We start from the raw sequence: 20,400 nt of genomic DNA, 5'->3' as shown, positions 1-20,400 counted from the left end.
AGCACAAGGCTTATTATCAAGTGTAAATTAGTCAGTAACTATAACTATTATATTAGCCAATATAAAAGGTATTCTGTAAAAAAAACAATCATTTTAATTTACAAAAGTTGATAAACTGACTGCTTTAAGTTTAAGTTGAGCACGAAACAGGAAAATCAACAGAATAATAATCGCTTGAGTCACATTCTTTTAACTTATTGTTTTAGTTCACTGTAATAAAAATAGGACAGCTGAGTTATTTACTTTTAATAAGTAAGACTCAGGAATTGAAGCCTTTTGTGTGAATGGATGGAACACATCCAGTGTAACATGTTTTATTGATTTTCTGTGAGAATAAGGGAGCATAGCCTCTACAGAGAACTTAAATGTGACATTACTGATAACTTTAGTGCACATTGTCAACTTATTTGGTGAGTTTAACATATTGGGAAAAACTAAAGCATTTTAAGTGTGCCTTAACTTTTCACAACCTACATTTTGTGGTTTACATTTTTGAATATGCTAAATTCAGCTAATAACCAGCAGAAGTGTGTGAGGATGTGAATTTATTTTCACTTGATTTTGACCAGGAGTGACCAAAGTTACATATGACTGTATGTATCTGCACCAGTTGGTCCTTAGAGTTTGAGGAGTTAAAGAAGCTGCTAGAGGTCAATTTTTATTTTCCACAAAGTGACTGATTTCAATGGTATTACTGTACTCACCTCAACAGCTGGATGTGGGCTACGTCTATGATGAACCTGGTATGTAAAGACTGTGTAAATTATATTGCTTAATGCTTTATATTTTGCAAAGAAGCAGTCATAGCTAGACTGCAGAAACCTTTTCACATTATTTATCACATGACAACACTACAGTTAGAACTGTTTTTCTTATGTATCTTAATGTCTTGTACCATTTGTACATCATTTATTCTGTAATGTGTGAAGCCCATGCTATCATGAGGAAGTGGCTGCTGTTGAGTGACCCTGATGACTCTAGCTCAGGAGCTCGGGGTTACCTGAAAGTCAGCATGATCATCATGGGAACTGGAGATGACCCACCGGTATGTGGACAGATATTTTTCTGATTTACAACCCTATTTCAAAAAGTTGGGATGCTGTGAAAGATGTAAATTAAAACAAAAATGAAATGATGTGCAAATCATTTAAACCCTATATTTTAATTGAAAATGCTTCAAAGACAGCATTTCAAATGTTGAAACTGAGAAATGTTATTGTTTTTGAAAAATATTTGGCGATTTTGAATTTGATGCTGGCAACACATTCTAAAAAAGTTGCGACGGGGGCAACAAAAGGCTGGTAAAGTTGTGTAATGCTTAAAAAACACCTGGTGGTTAATTGGCAACAGGTCAATAATATGTCTTCAATAATAAAGTCTTTCAGAAGTAAAGATGGAGAGGGGTTCACCATTCTGTGAAAGACTGCGTGATCTACTGAGAGCAAAAATTCAAGGATAATGTTTCTCAACATAAAATAGCAAAGAAATTTTTCATCTTATGTGGTGTATATACACATATATGTATATATAAAGCGCTTTGAAGAGTCTTCAGTTCAGTTCAGTGGTCTCTATCAGAATGAGCGAAGTTTGATGTGTTGATTTGTATGTTGGCTGTGCAGGTAGAAAAGAGAGAACAGATTGAAGAAGTGGATGACATTGAGAGCAACCTACTGCTGCCCGCTGGGGTCACCCTGCGCTCAGCCACACTCTCTCTAAAAGTGTACCGTGCTGAGGACATGCCACAGAGTGAGCCTTTCAACATACTATGAGAAAGTAGCAGCCTCATTGCATTACTGTTACAGTGGATTTGACATTGTTGTTTTTTTTTTTTTTTGTCAAATTGTCTAGTGGATGATGCCTTTGCCCAGTCAGTGAAGCATATGTTTGGAGGAGAGAGTGACAAGAAAAATCTTGTGGATCCATTTTTGGAAGTTAGCTTTGCAGGCAAAAAGGTAAAACTGGGTGATTTGTTTTGCTGTTTTCTAACATGTTTCATGTTCTAACAATGTTTAATAGCCCAAACCTTTCTGAAGTGAAGACTTGATGTAACAGCCCTTTTTTTTTGCAGCATTTTTCTATGAAATTGCCATGAAGTTGCTATAAAGTTTCATTATATTGTGATTAGTAGTGAGTGCAGAGTGTACAGGACCTTTTGATATGCACATGTTTGGGTACCGCTGACCAAATTACATTTGGTAGATTTTTTGAAAAGAAGTCTTTTTTATAAATCATCATTTTTCTGCAAATGCTAATGCACAAACAAAAAATAGTGATTATCATGTGTGTAAAAGTTGTAAGGCATTTTCAGTCATAACGCCTCAGAACTTAAATCACTCATTCTGACTGGTTAGGCAGGTCGAGAAATGTTGTTAGGAACTGTCTGCAGGTGACAATTCCAGAGTGTAAAAAAAATCTCCCCCTTTTCAACCCTCGTTTACTTAACACTCAACAACCATAGGCTTAAAGCTGCCTGAGGATGTGAAGGTAAAATGAAATTGAAGGTAAAAAGCAGGGAAAAAAGAGGCTACAAAAAAGATATCAAGCAGTTCCAGCTCGCAATTTCCACTGACTTGTCATTAAGAACTACCATTAAGGGGAACTGTGTAAGTCAATGCAAAATCTTAGACCAAGAAAACTGTTCCACAAAATATTAGCAAATTGTGGAAGTAAATGTGACTTCATCATTCAGGAAGTTTAAGCTGAAAGATTGGTTTCCACAACAAGACACAATCCATCATAAACCTTTTGGCATGGCCCACAGTCCCTGGACTTTAACATTGCTAAAAATATGTGAGTGGATCTTAAACATGCTGTGCATGCAAGACAACACAGGACCATAGCAGAAATAAAAGCGATCTGCAATGAAGAGTGAGTGAAAATTCTTTAAACAAGAGCAGAAAAACCCCTGAGCTGGCTGCATAAAACATTACTATATAATTGCGAAATATGATATCTGTTATAGAGGATGTTAATAAGTACTGACTTAGGAGGGTGTCCAAACTTTTACACAAGGCACAATTACTATTTTCTCCTATTTTTTATATTTAATGAAATAAGAAGTAACTGTGTTAATATTTACAGGAAGAATAGCTTGCAACAAAAGCTATGTTTATTTCTTTTCACTTCAGAATATGGCCAGGGGTGTCCAGATCTTTGCACACAACTCTACTGAGTGACATGGAATTAAAGCAATTTGGTCTGTACTGTAGAAGTGTTGAGTTTTGACAACCAGTTTTAATGCTAAAGATATTGAATAAAAAAGTTAAGAATCTCTCTTTTCATGCAATAGAATGGGAAAGACAATATGTTCATAATACAAATACAAGTATGAGACATATGTAGATTTTATACAGTCACAAAATAATAAAAGTTCATTTTTCGAAAATTAATTGACCAAAGTGCTCATCACCATTCCACAAGTCCAGATGTTCACTGTTGAAGTAGAACTGTAAAATCTGTTGAGATTTTAATGTACTGTGTTCTTACTTTTCATTTCTATTCAAGCTATGCACAAAGATCATTGAGAAGAATGCAAATCCTGAATGGAACCAGTTGGTAAACATGCAGGTTAAGGTAAGAAGCATGACAATATATGATTGTGAATGCTTTTAGTGGAATATATTGCAGGTGGTTATCTGTGTCTCTTTAATTTTTTTAGTTCCCATCAATGTGTGAGCGCATCAAACTTACTATGTTTGACTGGTAAGTTCCTCAGTTACCAATTTGTGACAAAAGTATGTGTGACCTGTGGGAAGAGTTGCCTCCCTCTGTTTTACATCATATTTAACCCTACATTGTCACGTTACTTCCTTTTTGGCAGGGATCGCTTCTCAAGCAATGATGCTGTAGGAACCACTTACTTAGATCTGACCAAAATAGCATCTTCTGGTGGGGAAATTGAAGGTAATGTTCCCCATTTCTGCCTTGCAACTGGTGAACTGTATGGATGATACATCGAAACAATTCCATGGCAATCCTTGACAAAAGTGGTAAACTAAATAAGTAATTCATCTAATTCTAAAATGTAATCATTTAGTCTCTACGAGGACCATATTGTCACTGTCTGAACAAAACCATGTATCTCTATTTTTTTTTTTTTCACATAACAAAAATAATGTTTTTCCTTCTCTTGTAAAGTTATAATTTTGAAGAAACAAAGTTTTGTTGAGACATAATATATAATCAAATTTCATATAAAATTGTTAAATTGGTCTCAAATACATTTTTTTCTTTAGCAGAGACATTTGAAAATGGAACGCTTCCAGCAGCAGAAGGTATTTACATTTATATATTTTTGAAAATTCTGATTTAATAAGTGTTATTATTGCTTATGATACCTCCTAAAATCTCAAGAATAATATATGAATATTTTGGTGCTATGTCACTAGTGTAATATATATATATATATATATATATATATATATATATATATATATATATGAACTCTAACTGTCTTGTAGTCTATAACATACAGCTCTGTTCTTTTTAGTAGAACGAGTTGGGACTGAGGTTGGCTTTCTCCCGGCTTTTGGCCCTTGTTACCTAAACCTCTATGGGAGTCTGAGGGAATTCTCTGATCTTTCTGACCCATATGAGGAGCTCAATTTAGGAAAAGTAAGTGTCATATATGAATTCATCATACTGTTAAGGCATAGGTAAATTACTGCATTTCTTAAAATGGGTTCTTAAAGTGGGTTCTTGGACAGTCACGCAGCAGGCATTTGCAAGCACTTGCCTAAAGATTTTATGATGATTTGTCATTGTTTGCTTTTTACAAGGAATTCTTTGAAATGTTTTATGGGTAGGCTTTACCCTGACTATTTTGAGTATGGCTAGGCTTTACTCAAAATCAACATTGTGGCTGTAGTCAAGGATGGTGTTATAGCATGTGTGTGTGTCACAGGGTGAGGGGGTGGCGTACAGAGGGAGGGTTCTTATTGAACTTTCCACTCGGCTGGATGACAAGATTGACAAAAAAGTGGATGACCTCTCCAATGATGACATCTTAGTAGCACAGGTGATGGCTTTCAGCACAGACTTGTCATTCCTTCAAGTGACTTTGTTGCTATGTTTTGGTGCCATGTTTTTATTTGTGAAAAAGCACTGAATTAAGGAAGTCAAACCTCGAAAAAAAATATGAGAAAGTTAAACTAAATGCTTAAAGAGGCATTCAAGAATATAAGAGGAAATTAAAGTAATTTCATAATTCAGAAATTGTTAAAGTGTGAAATATTGTTGAATGGCCCTCTTTGAGCAGAAATACCAGCGGAAGAGGAAGTACTCTCTGTGTGCAGTGTTCCACAGTGCATGCATGCTCCAGGAGCCAGGGGAACCAATCCAGTTTGAAGTCAGTATTGGCAACTATGGCAACAAGATGGATTCAACATGCAAACCGCTAGCCTCTACAACGCAATACAGCTGTGCTGTGTTTGATGGTGAGAGGCTTATTATGGCTACTGTGATAAATGTGGTACATATCTGTGGACCACTGGGCAAGTTTAAATGCCTATTGTCTGTGTTTTGTCACAGGAAATAATTACTATTATTTGCCCTGGGCCAACACAAAGCCAGTTGTTATCCTCACTTCCTTCTGGGAGGACATAAGTCATCGTCTGGATGCAGTGAATATTGTTCTTTTCACTGCTGATAGACTGGTATGTTTTCTCTGTTCCACTTTGTGTACTATGTAGTGTATGTCTCATATTGTATCTTGTGATGCACAAATCTAGAACTGCACAATTTATAGTTTGTAATATATTGTGATACTGGCCTTTGTGTACTTATAGCAGAAGGCTGCAATATGCAGGTGAGCTCTCTAAACAATTATTAAATGTTTTCTTCCGTTCTGTGAGCAGTCTAACAAACCTGATAAACCTTCCAGATCGGCTTATAGGGGGATTTGGATTAATCAATTAATCAATTGGAATTCATATAGTCACACAGGACTACCACAGAGCAGGTATTATTTGGGTGGCGTATCATTTTCAGCACTACAGTGATTCTAATGTGGTGATGGTGGTGTGTCAGTGTGTGTTGTGCTGGCACAAGTGGACCAGACAACACTGCTGGGATGTCCATTCATAGCTGATCTGTTACTGCACAGTTTGTGTTGGCCATCTTCTAGTCCTGCACCAATGATTACAGCATGCTGCTCACAGGATGCTGTTGGCCAGATATTTTGGTTGGTGGACTATTCTCAGTTCAGCAGTGACACTGTGGTACTTAAAAAAATCCAACAGCACTCCTGTGTCTGATCTACTCATACCAGCGCAACACACACTAATATGCCATACCACATCAGTGTCACTGCAGTACTAAGAATGATGCACCACTTAAATAACACCTGCTCTGTAATGGCCCTGTAGGGGTCCTTATCTTTGTTGTGTATGGTGAACGGTTGGAGTAATCACAAAATGTTTTTCTTGTCTTCTCTAGAAAGCCAATGTCACCTCACTGAAGACAGCTATATTCGCAAAAGTTCCTGAGACACGTTTAGCTGAAATCTGGCTGAAACTTATCAACCAGCTAATTGAGGACCTCAGCAGGTAAAACGTACACCAACAGCAGATTATTGGTATAGCGTTGTTATATGTCTTTAACCCCAGAAGCCATTATATCACTTTGTTGCTCCTTAGACTGGGCTTATTGATTTAATATAAACTTTGGCACTGTGTCTGTTAGTTTCCAGTTACCAGATATTGAGGGAAAGGCTAACCTGACAGCTCTGGATATTCAGATAAAGAAGTTACGAGACAGAGCCATCGTCAGCATTAGAGAAGCAGCCCGCCACATGAGGGAGGAGGCCACTGATGTTAAAGCCACACTTACTGACATAGAGGAGTGGTTAGAGCGCCTACAACAAATTGCAGAGGAGGTTACTACCTTTCTGTTTTACATGCTGCTTTATTATTTCAAATAATTATTCATTTATCTTGTTTGATTAGTTGTCTAAAAAAAAAAGGGCAGTATAGCCTGCTTTTCAATGGAGGTATTTCTCTGCTGATTCAGCCTCAGAACAGCATGCCTGATATCATCATTTGGATGCTGAGAGGAGAGAAGCGTATGGCCTATGCCCGCATTCCAGCCAATCAGGTGCTCTTCTCAACTCACAGTGATCAGGCTACTGGAAAATACTGTGGCAAGACACAGACCATTTTTATGCAGGTAAAGTTCATTGTATTATTGCTGTGTTAAGGAAACATTACTCTTATACATTATCTGTATTGCTTCACACCATCATGAATCTCAGTGGAGATTACACTTTTGCAAGCCTGTGCCTGCATAATACTCATTATGTGTTATACTCAATACTGGCATGTTCTTTCCAGTATCCAATGGACAAAAACAAAGGGGTGAAGATTCCTGTTCAGCTGCGTTTGAACGTATGGCTGGGCCTATCAGCTCATGAAAAGAAGTTCAACACCTTTGCAGAAGGAACATTCAGCGTCTATGCTGAAATGGTAATGCCTCCACACTAGTGTATTACTAACAATTAGATACAGTTACCAAACAGATGCTGTGCACTTTACAGATTGTGTAATATTATGTTTTGTTCTGAATTGTACTGAATTTTGATGGTTTCCTATATCCTATATATTCCTATATGTTCAAACTGTTGTCAACAATGTGGTGAAACTCACATTATTATTATTATTATTATGATTATGAGAACTATGGCTGGAATTAGAATTAGGCCTATGGTTAGTGTTCCAGGAAAGACCTCATCCTAAATGAGCAAGGATGGGTTAAACTCCAACAGTTTGAAAATGCTGAAGGGTTGCAAAGATGTCAAGTATTTCATTCATGTTACCAAAAGATTCAGGGAATCTCTTTACATAACGCAAAAAACACAAATTAATGTGCATGACCTTTCCAATTTGAAGTTAACAGAATGTTACAACACTCTGTTAAAATTGTTTTGACTTATTATTTGAAGTTAACATAAGATTTCAGGATTCTTATTTTTTAAGTTACAGCATTGAATCTTGTTTTAAAGTAATGGTCGAGAATTTTTTGGTAGATTTTCATGTCAGAAAATAACAAAAGCATTGTAAAAGTTGATTCCACAAAACAAGATACGCATTAGAGCTGTTCCTGACAAAAGGTCCCCCCACCAAACCCTGAAAAAGTGCAGGTAAAAACAGAAATAACACTGAATTGGAAAACATTGAAAAACAGAATTTGAACCAAGTTTGCATTCTAAATTCAATACAACTGCAACTGACCAGAGAGAGTACTCCTTATATGTCATTTTTACATATCATTGTTTTATCTACTTACAAACACAAATATGGTAATGAATGAACATTTAGAATCTACACATTTGACAGAAAGAGGGGAAAGAATTTTTTGTTGTATAAGCCAAGGGGTAACATCGAGGTTTAAATATAGGGTCTAGCATTTAGGAAGCATCTATAGTAGACCATAGAAATAAAGTGTTGCATGTGTTTTCTCTGTGTTTGCTCCCTTACAGTATGAGAACCAGGCTCAGATGTTTGGAAAGTGGGGCACCACAGGCCTTGTAGGTCGCCATAAATTCTCTGATGTGACTGGGAAGATAAAGCTGAAGCAGGAGTGCTTCCTGCCACCACGCGGCTGGGAGTGGGAAGGGGATTGGTTCATTGATCCCGAGAGATGGTGAGATGTGCTAACAGTGAAACACAAAAATGTAGACATGTGAGAGCGTATTGTGCATTGTGCGTGCTCAAGAATTTGTTTGTGATATTTGAATAATGACTCAGTAGTTAGAAACATCCTGTAAATGAGAGTGTCTGGGTTTTGCTGGCTTGGTAGATCTGCCCGAGACGTTGTTCACCCTATCCAGCTCACAATCGGAGGAAATGGAGGCTGTTGGCTTAAATGTGCAGTTGGCCTCAGGTTCATACACATTCAATCAGCCAGTCTCTCTCTGGCTGCTGTGTTTATACAGTCAACTCAGATCATAAACACAGTCTGAGTGTTCTGTTCTGACCCCACGCTGCCCTCGCTCAGCTACACTGTTAGAGCCATCAGTCATGCATGGCTTTGAAATGGGTGTGTGTGTGTTTGAGAGAGAGTGCAAAAGAATGTGACTTTTTTTGTGTGTTTCGTGCCGTTTTGTGTGTGCAGGTGTGTTTTCATTTTCATTAATAAATGTCTTAAATTTGTAGAAAACCAGAGCGAAACAGGACTAAACTGTAATTTCAGATCCAACAAAATAAATGGCACTTGATCTTTCATTTTGTTTTTTACATTTTGTTTTTTGCAAAGAACTTTTTAAATATGGCACAAATGTCCAAGTATTTTCCGGTGCCACTGTAGTGTGCATATCTTTGTTGTTGTATCAAAATCTAAATATAAATAAATAAATAAAACAATTAGATGGGCCGATATGGTGAATGGACCACTAGAAATGGTCAAAAATGACTTGGACTGATATTTATTTATCACCTGGAATACAACTTCTGTACCCTGTCATTCAAAAGTTTGGAATATCACACTTTTCAACAATGTAAAACCAGCTTTGGTGCAGATACGTGAACAAAATGATTCTGTTGAGATGCTACTACTTTGAAACTTCACAAGTTTTAAATAATTTGTAGAAAAAAATAATCTGAAAAGAACTGAGCTATGAATGATAATGCATGAAGAAATAAATATATAGAAAGTCTTGTATTTAAAAATGCATATAAGCTCTAAATTAATTGCAGTTAATAGATAAATACAGTATATTATATACAACAACAAAATATATAATACAAATGGGATTCATGAATGACCCCAAAAAATTCTGTGTTTGTATGTGTGTTTGCCTTTGGATCAGTCTGCTGACAGAGGCCGACGCAGGGCACACAGAGTTCACGGATGAGGTGTTCCAGAACGAAAGCCGTTTCCCTGGTGGAGAGTGGAAGCCTGCGACTGAGCCCTACACTGACGTGGTGAGGAAGAGAGGCCTGTCAGCACTATTCAGGAAAAGACCTCTGAAAGGCTTTCACTGAACTCACTGTCATTAAAGTTCAAAGCAGCAGCACTAAAAAAACCTTTCATACCAAACAGTGTTTTTCCTTCTTAATGTGTTAGAGTGCTTAGTCATCATGCCCTTTCTGAATAACAACAGCCCTAGAACTGCCCACCAGAAGACGCACACACAGTCCAGACACACTGCTTTTCTAAATATTCTCCTTAGGTTATTCATCAGTGACAGTTTAACAGAGGCAGGTGCTGTAACTTGAGCTTGCATTCTGAACAATGAGTGAACCAATTAAACAGCACAGCTGCTGGTTAAGGACTGTGAAAAGCAGTGTGTTATGTAGTGTGTAAATGCGTGGAATGATGATGTTTGTGCTGTACAGAATGGAGAGAAGGCCCAGAGCCCAGAGGAGATTGAGTGTCCTCCAGGGTGGAAGTGGGAAGATGAGTGGAGCTTTGACAGCAACAGAGCTGTAGATGAGAAAGGTTTGTGAATGTGGTAGCTGAAAAAATCACCTTATCATTCAATTAAGCACTATTTAAGCTGAATTCGGTTTATATGAAGAGGTAATGTAATTTAGGTCATTACTGACAAGAGCCATGATTTTACTGTTGTATGTTTTTTATTTTTTTCTGCAATGTCTGTAAGCCTTCTAGAAATATAGTCATTTCAGAGTGAATGATCTTTTGTAATTGACTGAACCTGGGAGCTTCCTCAGTAAAAGTAGTCCTTTTTGAATAGACCTGCGCTATGTTGTTATTACTATTGTTGACATGAACAGTCGGGCTGTGACATTTTAATTTGGGCTATCTGTGGTAAATTGGGGAAATTATATTTATAGTTTGCCCTGCAACAAATGGCTTGTGAAATTTCTCCCTTGTGGTAAACGATTTCAGCTCAAACAGTGCTTATTTTGGTATAATAACATCGGATTTTTTGCTGGTTAGATGCCTGTGTGCTCCTATTATATATCATAAAACCTTTAGCCCTTAGTATAGTGCTTAATTCTGTCTTTCCTAACATATCACTGGCAATGTTTTTAGAGACTTTGAAACTGTCCATTTTACTCATTCAAATCTTCTGCTAGGCAGAGCCTTACCATTTGAGATTATTGTTTAATTGCAATTATACTGCTCCTTGCATTTATTATATTATTATTATGTATATATTGTACTTCAGGGGTTCTTCATTAAAGGAAGTCCTTGTATATAGAACTTTAAATGCTAAAAAAAAAAAAACATTTAAATGTATGAATGGATCTTTGCATGGTTAAATGGTTTTTCTGTGTACCTGTTGTATGTGGTTCTTCAAAGCACTAGAACTCTGCTATTGCCTTTTTCTACTATTGCCTTTTTTTGCTGAGATTGAACTTGCTAAAATTATTAATTAGTCAACCCTACCACCAGGGTAGTTCAGACAAATGCATGTGCATGTGGAATCGTTTGCTTACTGTTTGCTATTGAGTTTTGTCTCTGTATAAAGAAACACTACACTGATTTATTATTGCATGGACTCTGGCAGCTGAAGTGTGAAGTACATACGTGTTTGATTCCAATAATTAGTAGTTTGTAACACAAGATGAAGATGATGAAGTATGTGATGTTTTTTTAGGTTGGGAGTATGGCATCACTATTCCTCCAGATGATAAGCCTAGCAGCTGGGTAGCAGCAGAAAAAATGTACCATATCCACCGCAGGAAGAGACTGGTACGGCTCCGTAAGAAGACAAAAAACACCCCCACTGTAGAGGTGAGGACCTATAATGAAGCCTTTGTTCAGAAATGATGATCTAATACAGTCTGTGATTCACCGTCAAAGTGTCAGACATTTCCCCCATGGCTGTGGTTCAGCTGACATCCATGTTTCATGCTAGACTTAAATCACCAGCAGCGTCAAGGTAACTACACAAAACAACATACATTGCTTGAATTCTGGAGGCTCACAGCATTTCCCAAAATCCTACACCTTATGATAAAAATGGACAGGGTGGTAGTGTTAGACTAGTAATAGAAGTATGCAAGTAAACATCATGGATGAACAGCTGTAACAACAGGACTGCACTGTCTCAAGAACCCGTTTTAGCTTTGTTTCAGGTAGTAGCAATTTACTAAATGCATGGACACAATACTCAGACCATTGATATAATGGTGTATTTTGCCCTGTGATTTATAGTCTTCATTCATATGTTGTCTGTTATATTTTTGTGATTGCAGCATGACTCAAACATAATAGAGCAAATAACTCGGCATACTTTTCTTTCTTTTAGTCATCTTTATATTTTTATATATAAGGAGCAGTTAATTAACAAATAAATACATTAAATTCATTAATTAATTTTATTATTGTCATGTCTCAACAGAAGAAAGAAGCAGGTGATGGCTGGGAATATTCCTCTCTGATTGGCTGGAAGTTCCACAGAAAGGAGCGTTCCTCAGATACATTCCGGCGCAGACGCTGGAGAAGAAAAATGGCCCCGGGGGACAGTGTGGGCGCTTCAGCCATCTTCAAACTGGAGGGAGCATTGGTGAGAATGCTGTCAATTCTTTTGAAATAATAACTTGTCGTTTTAAGTAGCCCCTATCAAGAAGAATTTTAAATAAACTGTTGTTTGTGATGTCCAAACCAGCACATTTTTATATATCCATCTGTTCAACATACAGTAGTTTAGCCCCACCCATTCTCTCTGAGAAGAAACTGATTGTGAGACACAATGCAGGGCAGCCAATTGGTGGTTATTTACATATATTAGTCACAGTAACAAATCCAGCCTGTTTAATTCTGAGGGTTAAATAGAGGTTGGAAAATGGTCATGTAAAAAATGAAGTAAAACTGTCTTATTATCATCATTTTAATGATGATATTAAATAAAATAAATGTAAATATTAAGATACTGCCCTGGGGAAGCTTGTATAAAATTCCCAAAATTGGAGAAGTGCTCAACCATAGATACAAATAAATGTTATTCTGCAAAGATATGAGGTAAACCATATATGAATTTGCTGGGTGATAAAACTTACAGGTTCCTTTTCTTTAAAAGAGGTTTTACTAAATCAGTTTTAAAATCAGTGGGGAAGACACCAAGCAGTAAGGAGTAATTTAAAATGGCATGAATGTCTTCTGATCACTCTGTGCAAAGTATACGTATGTAAAAGTATGACCTGGTTGTTCTGCTGTCAGATACTAAATCTAATGTTTAGTATTTTCTCCCTGAAGTAGCCGGCAGACTTTTCACATTAAGAGTCTGGATGTTCAATACTGTATTTATTTGTGGGTTTTACCAAAGAATCTCCTGTACTAAAAATCTGTCTGAGATTGTGAATGTTGGTGTTCATCAGGTTTGAGAAATATTCTTGCTGCTGTCATGTTTGAATTGCCTTGTTGTGAATTTAATGTCTTCACTGAGTGTATTGTGATGGATTACTACTTTTGTTTTTGACCATCTATGCTCAGCATAGATTTTTTAGTTAGAACTTTTTTGTTCCATGGTTTCATCATTTTTCCATAGTTATTTAGCTGGTTTTAAATGGAACACTGCATCAAGCATTGCTTTTGTTTTATAGTTGAAATCATTAACCAAATCTTTGCAGGATGACAGTAAGACATTATTTTTGTAGGTTGTAATATGTGATGTGAAAGTTTTGTAACATGTGGTAATGTAGAATTTTTTGACAGTATGTCCTGTGGTAGCTTACTTGGCACACAGACAATGGTGGTCAGGCGGAGCCAGATCAGTGACCGAGGACATATTATTGTCAAGACCATGTGCTATAATTAAATCCAAGGCGTGTCCTTGTTTGTGTGTCGGTACCTTAACATGCTATTTAAGAACCATACATTGCAACAATTCTAAAGTCCTTGGCTCTGGTATCTGCCACATTATGTATGTTAAAATCACCACTTAAAATACAGGCATAATGGTATAGATAGTAGGTCTGAGAATTCTGTTAAAAAAGAGAACAGATGTATATACTGTAACTGCAAGGAAAAACAAGTGTTATAGTCAAAGGCATGTAATATGCCTAGGTCCACATCCCAGCCTTTCAGGATATCTCTGTAGATTACTGCTCTCCCCTTACATTTTTCCCTCTTTAGACAAATAGGAAAAACTGTAGCTGTGGTGGACATGCCTCAGTCACTCTGGCGGGTGCATCTGTGCCCAGCCAGGTCTCAGCAGGAAAAAGACAGTCTGGATTATGATCAAGTTTTGAGGTCATTGCAAAAGGATGTGCTTGTTAACACCCCTATAATAAAAAGAACCATGTTGATTTCAGTCTGTTTTGCAGCTGAAAGTGAGTTCCTGATTATGGAAACTGTGACTAAGTTATTTATATTTTGCATCTCCTCTGTTTGCAGTGTTGTATCAAGTTGTGATGTTGGGTTTTAAAAGGAAAAGGGATAGGTGTGGTAGTTAGACATGGTGAAATACACTGGGCTAGTCCTGTCAAGTTTGTGGAGTCAAAAGCTGCTCTGGATTTTCTCAAAAACACGCACACCCACACATACACATACACACCCACCCCCACACACACACACACACACACACACACACACACACACACATTTACTTAGCCGCTTATACTTCTGGGCATCTCCGAAACATTCAGATAGAATAAAAATCATGACAATTGTCAATGTTCCTAATGTGAGAACAAAAACACAACAGGTTGGTAGATGTTTTCAAATTATGTAAGAAATAAAAAAGTAAAAAAAAAAAAAAAAAAACTTCCTTATAACAGCAATAAATGGCTGCATTTAACATAGTTGTTCTGTTTATGTTTGGTTTTTAGGGGGTAGACATTGATGAGAAAACCAGCAAGAAAGATGCAGCGAAGCTTTTTGGTGCCAACACACCCACAGTTTCCTGCAGCTTCAACAGTGAGTATAGCATTGATTCATGCCACCTAATTAATGCCCTGTGTAACAGATCCCTGCTGCTGATTTGCTCCTGCTCCCATGTACCACTCCCTTTCCTCTAAGGAAGTCTGGACTCCTGGAAACAAGCTAGATTAAATATCCTTTAGAGATGCCAGTTCAGGCTCTGAATGGTGCTGATTAAAAGTGAAATAATTGACATTCCTATAGCAAAGCTCAAAAGTGCAGCTTACAAGTGTTTTACAGCAACAAAGTTGTTCCTGCCGAGATGTAAGAAAATATTTTGAGACACTAACCTTAAGTTATCATCTAGGAAAGAAAATATAACCTCGGTTTACTCATTACTATTTAATGTTATGCAGAATTTGTACAATATTTATATACAATGTCATACTGTTTAAATATTTATTTCAGAGTCATTCATGTATCATCTCAGAGTGTATGTCTATCAAGGCAGAAACCTTCTTCCTATGGACAAAGACAGCTTTTCGGGTGAGAAATCTTCCACAGAAAGTAATATTTAGTAAAACTTTCAAATAAATTGCAAAATTTACTTCTGCTTTTCCTGCAGTGGTAATGTATGTGCTTAGCACTGTAGTTGTTTGGTAATTTGTATTTGGTTTTCCTGTAGATCCCTACTGCCATGTGTCTTTTCTCCATGTGAGCAAGACCACGGAGATCATTAAGGCCACCCTCAACCCCACATGGGACCAGACACTCCTCTTTAATGACATTGAAATCTATGGCGACCCTCAGACAATTGCTCACAATCCACCCAGTGTGGTTATGGAGCTTTTTGACAGTGACCAAGTGGTATGAAATCTACTTAACCAGAGGCTTTATGATAATACTGACTTCTACTTTCAGTGACTAATCTATGGGTGCTCACACTAACTCAGCTGTAGTGTTAATGAATCATCAGAGAAATATTGCTAAAATCAACTAGTATTCCGACTGTAATAGTATGTTTCTACAAGAGGATACACTCTAAAAGTGGAGGAAGTCTGCTCTGTTGTGTTGATGTAGTTCTGTGTTTGCAGGGGAAGGATGAGGCCATGGGAAGGTGTGTTTGTCCCCCAGTGGTAAAGCTCAATCCTGGCTCACCGGTGACCCCAAAGTTGCTCTGGTTCCCTGTCACCATGAAGGGCCGAAGTGCTGGGGAAATTCTGGTGGCAGCCGAGCTATTGCTGAAAGATAAAGTATGTTAATATCATTGGATCACTGACCTTCATCTGCAGGGACCTTGTCATTTTTGCAGAATTTAGTGGTCACCCTTAAGAAGGCCTGGACTGAAGCTTAGGCTCAGAATTACATGGAGTTACAGTTTATATTTACTCTTCTGTGTAAAGATCTTAGGTGATCTAAAAAAAAAATCTCATTATCGTAATACTACAAGAAATTTTCATGATATACAATATGTAACAGTATTTATTTAGACGTCTAATGTGCCGGAACAGGCAAAAAGCAAGTAGTGTCACACAAAAAAAAAAACAACAGAAACATGTACAGATGTTGTTAATTTAACATTTTTCTTACTGCTCTGCACTAAATCTCCTTAAACATAACATATTTGTGCTCTCTTTGTAATTTAACATGCATTTGGTCAGTGTACTTTAAGTACTGATGTTATACTCTATTGTAAGCTTATTGTGACATAATCTTTCACGATAATGATAAGTATGGTCATATTACCCAGCCCTAATGTAAAGCTGTATATCTGAGCAGAAAGTGTTTATTTGTTGAAAAAGAACACTAATATTAGAATGAAATAATACTCAAATTTAGGAACCAGTCTTGTGTTTTTCTGTTTCTTCTAGCAAGAAATTTGTGTTACTCTTTACTGTATTTATGTATATTTGTATGTACTGTAATGCTATGTATTATTTTTTTAATAAATTTAAACAGTTCTCATGACCACCTAAGACTAATATAAGCCCCTAGCAATATAGTAAGAACTGTCACCTACTGGAGAAAGTTGGTACCCAAACTAGTGCCCATAAATACCTAACCCAGCCATGACAAGTTCCCAGAATTGGAGAAAATAGTATAAAATAGCATATGGAAAATTTGTTTCTGGGTTTTTGTAGAATGTGCAACTGATCAGAGTTTTCTGTAGAAAGTTAAGCCTTTCATATTCATGTTCTTTATGTCTCACACATAACTCAGACAGATATAAATACATCTTCAGTTTTAAAACTCTGAAAAAGCATCCTATCCCTATTTGTTTTTCCTTGATTTTCTTCCCTATGCATAGAGAATGATATTTGTGCCAGCCACTTTTGGGATTTTTTTTCTCATCCATTCATGAAACTCATTCAATAAATACAAATTTTATAATAATGCTGCATTTAACGCTGGTCCCTTTTTGCTGTTACCATTTTAGTTCTTACGTTGTGATCCTGAGATGAACTGTTTTCCCTTTTCTTTTTTCCTCTGTGTCCAGACAAATGAGTCTGAAATGCCTCTGGTTCCACCCAAAAGAGCTGAGAAGCTGTACATGGTGCCTCAGGGGATCAGGCCTGTGGTGCAGCTTACTGCGATTGAGGTAACACAGTCAAGCACGTCATCCACATAATTTCCTCTGTGTTAGGAAGACGCAGTAGGGAAGAAGGAGGTAATTGCCTACACCACAACTTTTCCTGAGCTGTGTGTGTGTGTGTGTGTGTGTGTGTGTGTGTGTGTGTGTGTGTGTGTGTTTATGCATGGACTTCTAGATCTTGGCCTGGGGTTTGAGGAACATGAAGACCTATCAAATGGCAGCTGTATCCTCACCCAGTCTCATTATAGAATGTGGCGGACACACTGTTCAAACTGCCGTCATCAAAAACATCAAGAAATGTCCAAATTTCCCTGGATCAGTTCTGTTCCTTAAAGTGGTATGGTCCATATACTTATGTAGCCTAAATAGTTAAAGAAGCACTTTTATGAAGTCATTTGGATAAACTCAGTTAGTATTTAAACATGTTATTCGCCTATTACTACCTCTATTCACATATTACTTCCTTTATAAATGATTCTGTAACTTCTTTGATAGATATATCTAAATGATGTTGTAGGGAATTGAAGTGGAGGCCCACATGCAGACCCTTGTCCTTTAAAGGGTTAAGGATAATGCTGATGCTTAAAACCTGTTTCACTAACATTGGTCTTAGTTGACTCTGCTTAAATGGATCTACTTTGTAGAAAATATTTTCATTATTTATTAGACCAAGTAATCATGCATAAAACTTGGTTTCGTACAGGCTTTATCTGTGTGTGCTGAACTCCACTCATATTGTGTATGTAAATGTTTCTCTCTGTAGCTTCTCCCCAAAGAAGAGATGTACACTCCACCTATTGTGCTAAAAGTGATAGATCACAGACCCTTTGGCCGGAAACCTATTGTTGGCCAATGCACTGTAGACTCTTTGGAAGAGTTCAGGTGTGATCCTTACATGGACATTGCTGAAGTGTCCAGGACTGCCCGAGGTAAAAGATCCACTGATATAATTTGCAGTGGTTTTATTTATTTAGTATTTTTGGTCATATTGTTGTAAATAACACTGTTACAATGTTTTTTATTCTCTGTAAATTTCATTTTTTTAGTGGCCATGATGTCAGCTGCCCCTGGAGACGTGATTATTGACATAGAAGACAGACGACCAGTCCTAGACAGTCAGGTGCAGATAGTCTTTCTCTGAATAATAGCAAATACCCATCATGACTGAAAGAAATTAATTACAGTTACTATCCTGTCGTATCCTGTTTCAGAAATAGAAAACTGAGTAAATGTAGCTAAATGTCATTTATTTACTTATTTATTGATTGATTGATTGATTGATTGATTGACTGACTTATTGCCTCTCCTGCCTTTATTTCTACAGCCTGCTGAAAAGGTATGTTTTTACATCAGTTTTTGTTTCAGATTTGAAACATAAGAACTGGAAACAGAAGTCAGCTTATATTTGATTCTCTCTAAATTCTAGGTGGATGAAGCTGTGGACTGGTGGAGTAAATTCTTCGCCTCTGTTGGGGAGCACGAGAAGTGTGGCCCATATCTACAGAAGGGTTATGCCACTTTATCAGTAAGTTCACTTAGCCCTCTCTCACTGCCCTGAAATGCATTTTGTAGAGCAGATTGATCTGTACAACAAGCACATCTGTTTTTCAGGTCTATGACAAAGAACTTGAGGCAATGCCAGACTTCCATGGGCTGACAGATTTCTGTAATACTTTCAAACTGTTCAGAGGAAAGACTGATGATGATGAAGAAGACCCCTCTGTAGTGGGGGAGTTTAAGGCAAGTATTGTATGAATGATCAAAGTCAGTTCTTAAAATTGGCTGCTATTCAGAAAACTCTGTTTGCTGTGTTCTACTCTAAGGTGAAGGATTTTTCAGTGAAATCTGAGCTGCTGTAGTTAAAAGGACTGGCAGGGCAAACGTCATATAGTGGTAGTTGATGTTAATCTGCCATCTAGTGGTCATTTTGTAAGAATGAGATTGTCATTCATCTAAAGTCAACCTAGTTAGTTTCAGCTTAACACCATTTGAAATATACTGCAGTGTAGATCATAGAGACTTATTTAGCTTTTTAGTCTTAGTCCAACAGGGCTTCACATCAAACTTTAAAGCTTGCATTTTAAATCCAGTGCAGCAGATCACCGAGATAAATGTTTAGCCCCTGAATGTGTTCACAGGGTTCTTTTCGAGTATACCCCTTATCAGACGACCCTGAAGTCCCAGCACCTCCTCGGCAGTTCAGAGAGTTACCTGAGAGTGGACCTCAGGAATGTGTGGTTAGAATCTATGTGGTGCGCTGTATCGACCTACAGCCTAAAGATAATAATGGCTTGGTAAGAATTTACAGCTGTGAATTACGGAAAGTTTATTGTATGATAAACAAAACTTCTGGTTTTGTTGGCAGTGTCCTGTGTTTATATTCTTGCTCTTTTAGTGTGATCCTTACATCAAGATAACTCTGGGGAAGAAAACCATTGATGACAGAGATAATTACAAACCGAACACCCTAAACCCTGAGTTTGGAAGGTCAGTGGTTGTTGAATACTCATGAAATGCTTGTGAAAATCATGAAATAAGAAGCACACAGGCAAACCATATGATGTAATGTCTCATTTGTATTTTGCAGAATGTTTGAAATGTCCTGCTTTCTGCCGCAAGACAAGGACCTGAAAATCAGCATCTATGACTTTGATTTGCTAAGCCGTGATGAGAAGGTTGGGGACACAATTATTGACCTTGAGAATCGACTCCTTTCTCGATTTGGCTCGCATTGTGGTCTTCCACAGATGTATTGTGTGTAAGTGTCTCTGACTGACTCAAACCCATGTTGCATTTGTATAGAGAGATAAGTTATATGTTCATTCTACCAAATTGATTTTAAAGTCAGAGCTCAAAACACAGTTTGGACTTTTAACTGACTTGAACTAAAATACTTTATCAAATATTTTGGCAGTGACTGTTCCAGTAACGAAAGTTTTAGCTAATTTTGAGCGCAACTGAAAATCATCAGCCAGTACATGACTAGCAAGCAGAAATCATGTATTTGAGTTAAAGTAGGAATACCCAAAGGATAAATATTA

The 20,400-nt window shown here is 37.2% G+C and overlaps 1 protein-coding gene across 4 annotated transcripts in view; it reads left to right on the top strand.

The window, feature by feature from the left end:
* Window positions 1–20,400, top strand: part of myofl (myoferlin like) — a 35,538-nt gene that overhangs the window by 6,887 nt on the left and 8,251 nt on the right. Inside the window, exons 10-44 of one of the 4 annotated variants that reach the window (XM_017723197.2) lie at window positions 713–743; window positions 930–1,045; window positions 1,620–1,746; window positions 1,849–1,952; window positions 3,505–3,573; window positions 3,659–3,702; window positions 3,821–3,903; window positions 4,239–4,274; window positions 4,493–4,614; window positions 4,904–5,017; window positions 5,258–5,435; window positions 5,530–5,654; window positions 6,436–6,545; window positions 6,682–6,874; window positions 7,009–7,164; window positions 7,329–7,460; window positions 8,474–8,637; window positions 9,803–9,917; window positions 10,332–10,434; window positions 11,561–11,697; window positions 12,308–12,472; window positions 14,736–14,823; window positions 15,235–15,312; window positions 15,452–15,633; window positions 15,861–16,019; window positions 17,264–17,365; window positions 17,535–17,696; window positions 18,123–18,288; window positions 18,406–18,479; window positions 18,684–18,695; window positions 18,786–18,884; window positions 18,971–19,099; window positions 19,498–19,653; window positions 19,755–19,846; window positions 19,947–20,117. In XM_017723197.2, coding sequence (XP_017578686.1) covers window positions 713–743; window positions 930–1,045; window positions 1,620–1,746; window positions 1,849–1,952; window positions 3,505–3,573; window positions 3,659–3,702; window positions 3,821–3,903; window positions 4,239–4,274; window positions 4,493–4,614; window positions 4,904–5,017; window positions 5,258–5,435; window positions 5,530–5,654; window positions 6,436–6,545; window positions 6,682–6,874; window positions 7,009–7,164; window positions 7,329–7,460; window positions 8,474–8,637; window positions 9,803–9,917; window positions 10,332–10,434; window positions 11,561–11,697; window positions 12,308–12,472; window positions 14,736–14,823; window positions 15,235–15,312; window positions 15,452–15,633; window positions 15,861–16,019; window positions 17,264–17,365; window positions 17,535–17,696; window positions 18,123–18,288; window positions 18,406–18,479; window positions 18,684–18,695; window positions 18,786–18,884; window positions 18,971–19,099; window positions 19,498–19,653; window positions 19,755–19,846; window positions 19,947–20,117 — 4,094 coding nt within the window. Of the gene's footprint in view, window positions 1–712; window positions 744–929; window positions 1,046–1,619; window positions 1,747–1,848; window positions 1,953–3,504; window positions 3,574–3,658; window positions 3,703–3,820; window positions 3,904–4,235; window positions 4,275–4,489; window positions 4,615–4,903; window positions 5,018–5,257; window positions 5,436–5,529; window positions 5,655–6,435; window positions 6,546–6,681; window positions 6,875–7,008; window positions 7,165–7,328; window positions 7,461–8,473; window positions 8,638–9,802; window positions 9,918–10,331; window positions 10,435–11,560; window positions 11,698–12,307; window positions 12,473–14,735; window positions 14,824–15,234; window positions 15,313–15,451; window positions 15,634–15,860; window positions 16,020–17,263; window positions 17,366–17,534; window positions 17,697–18,122; window positions 18,289–18,405; window positions 18,480–18,683; window positions 18,696–18,785; window positions 18,885–18,970; window positions 19,100–19,497; window positions 19,654–19,754; window positions 19,847–19,946; window positions 20,118–20,400 lie in introns of all 4 variants that reach the window. The other 3 variants (XM_017723190.2, XM_017723183.2, XM_017723176.2) reach the window with 3 other exon arrangements.

Source organism: Pygocentrus nattereri, chromosome 5 (assembly GCF_015220715.1).
Source record: "Pygocentrus nattereri isolate fPygNat1 chromosome 5, fPygNat1.pri, whole genome shotgun sequence".
In the NCBI taxonomy this organism is placed as follows: Eukaryota; Metazoa; Chordata; class Actinopteri; order Characiformes; family Serrasalmidae; genus Pygocentrus; species Pygocentrus nattereri.
The sequence above is the reverse complement of the archived record's forward strand: the minus strand, read 5'-3'. Positions and strand labels throughout refer to the sequence as shown.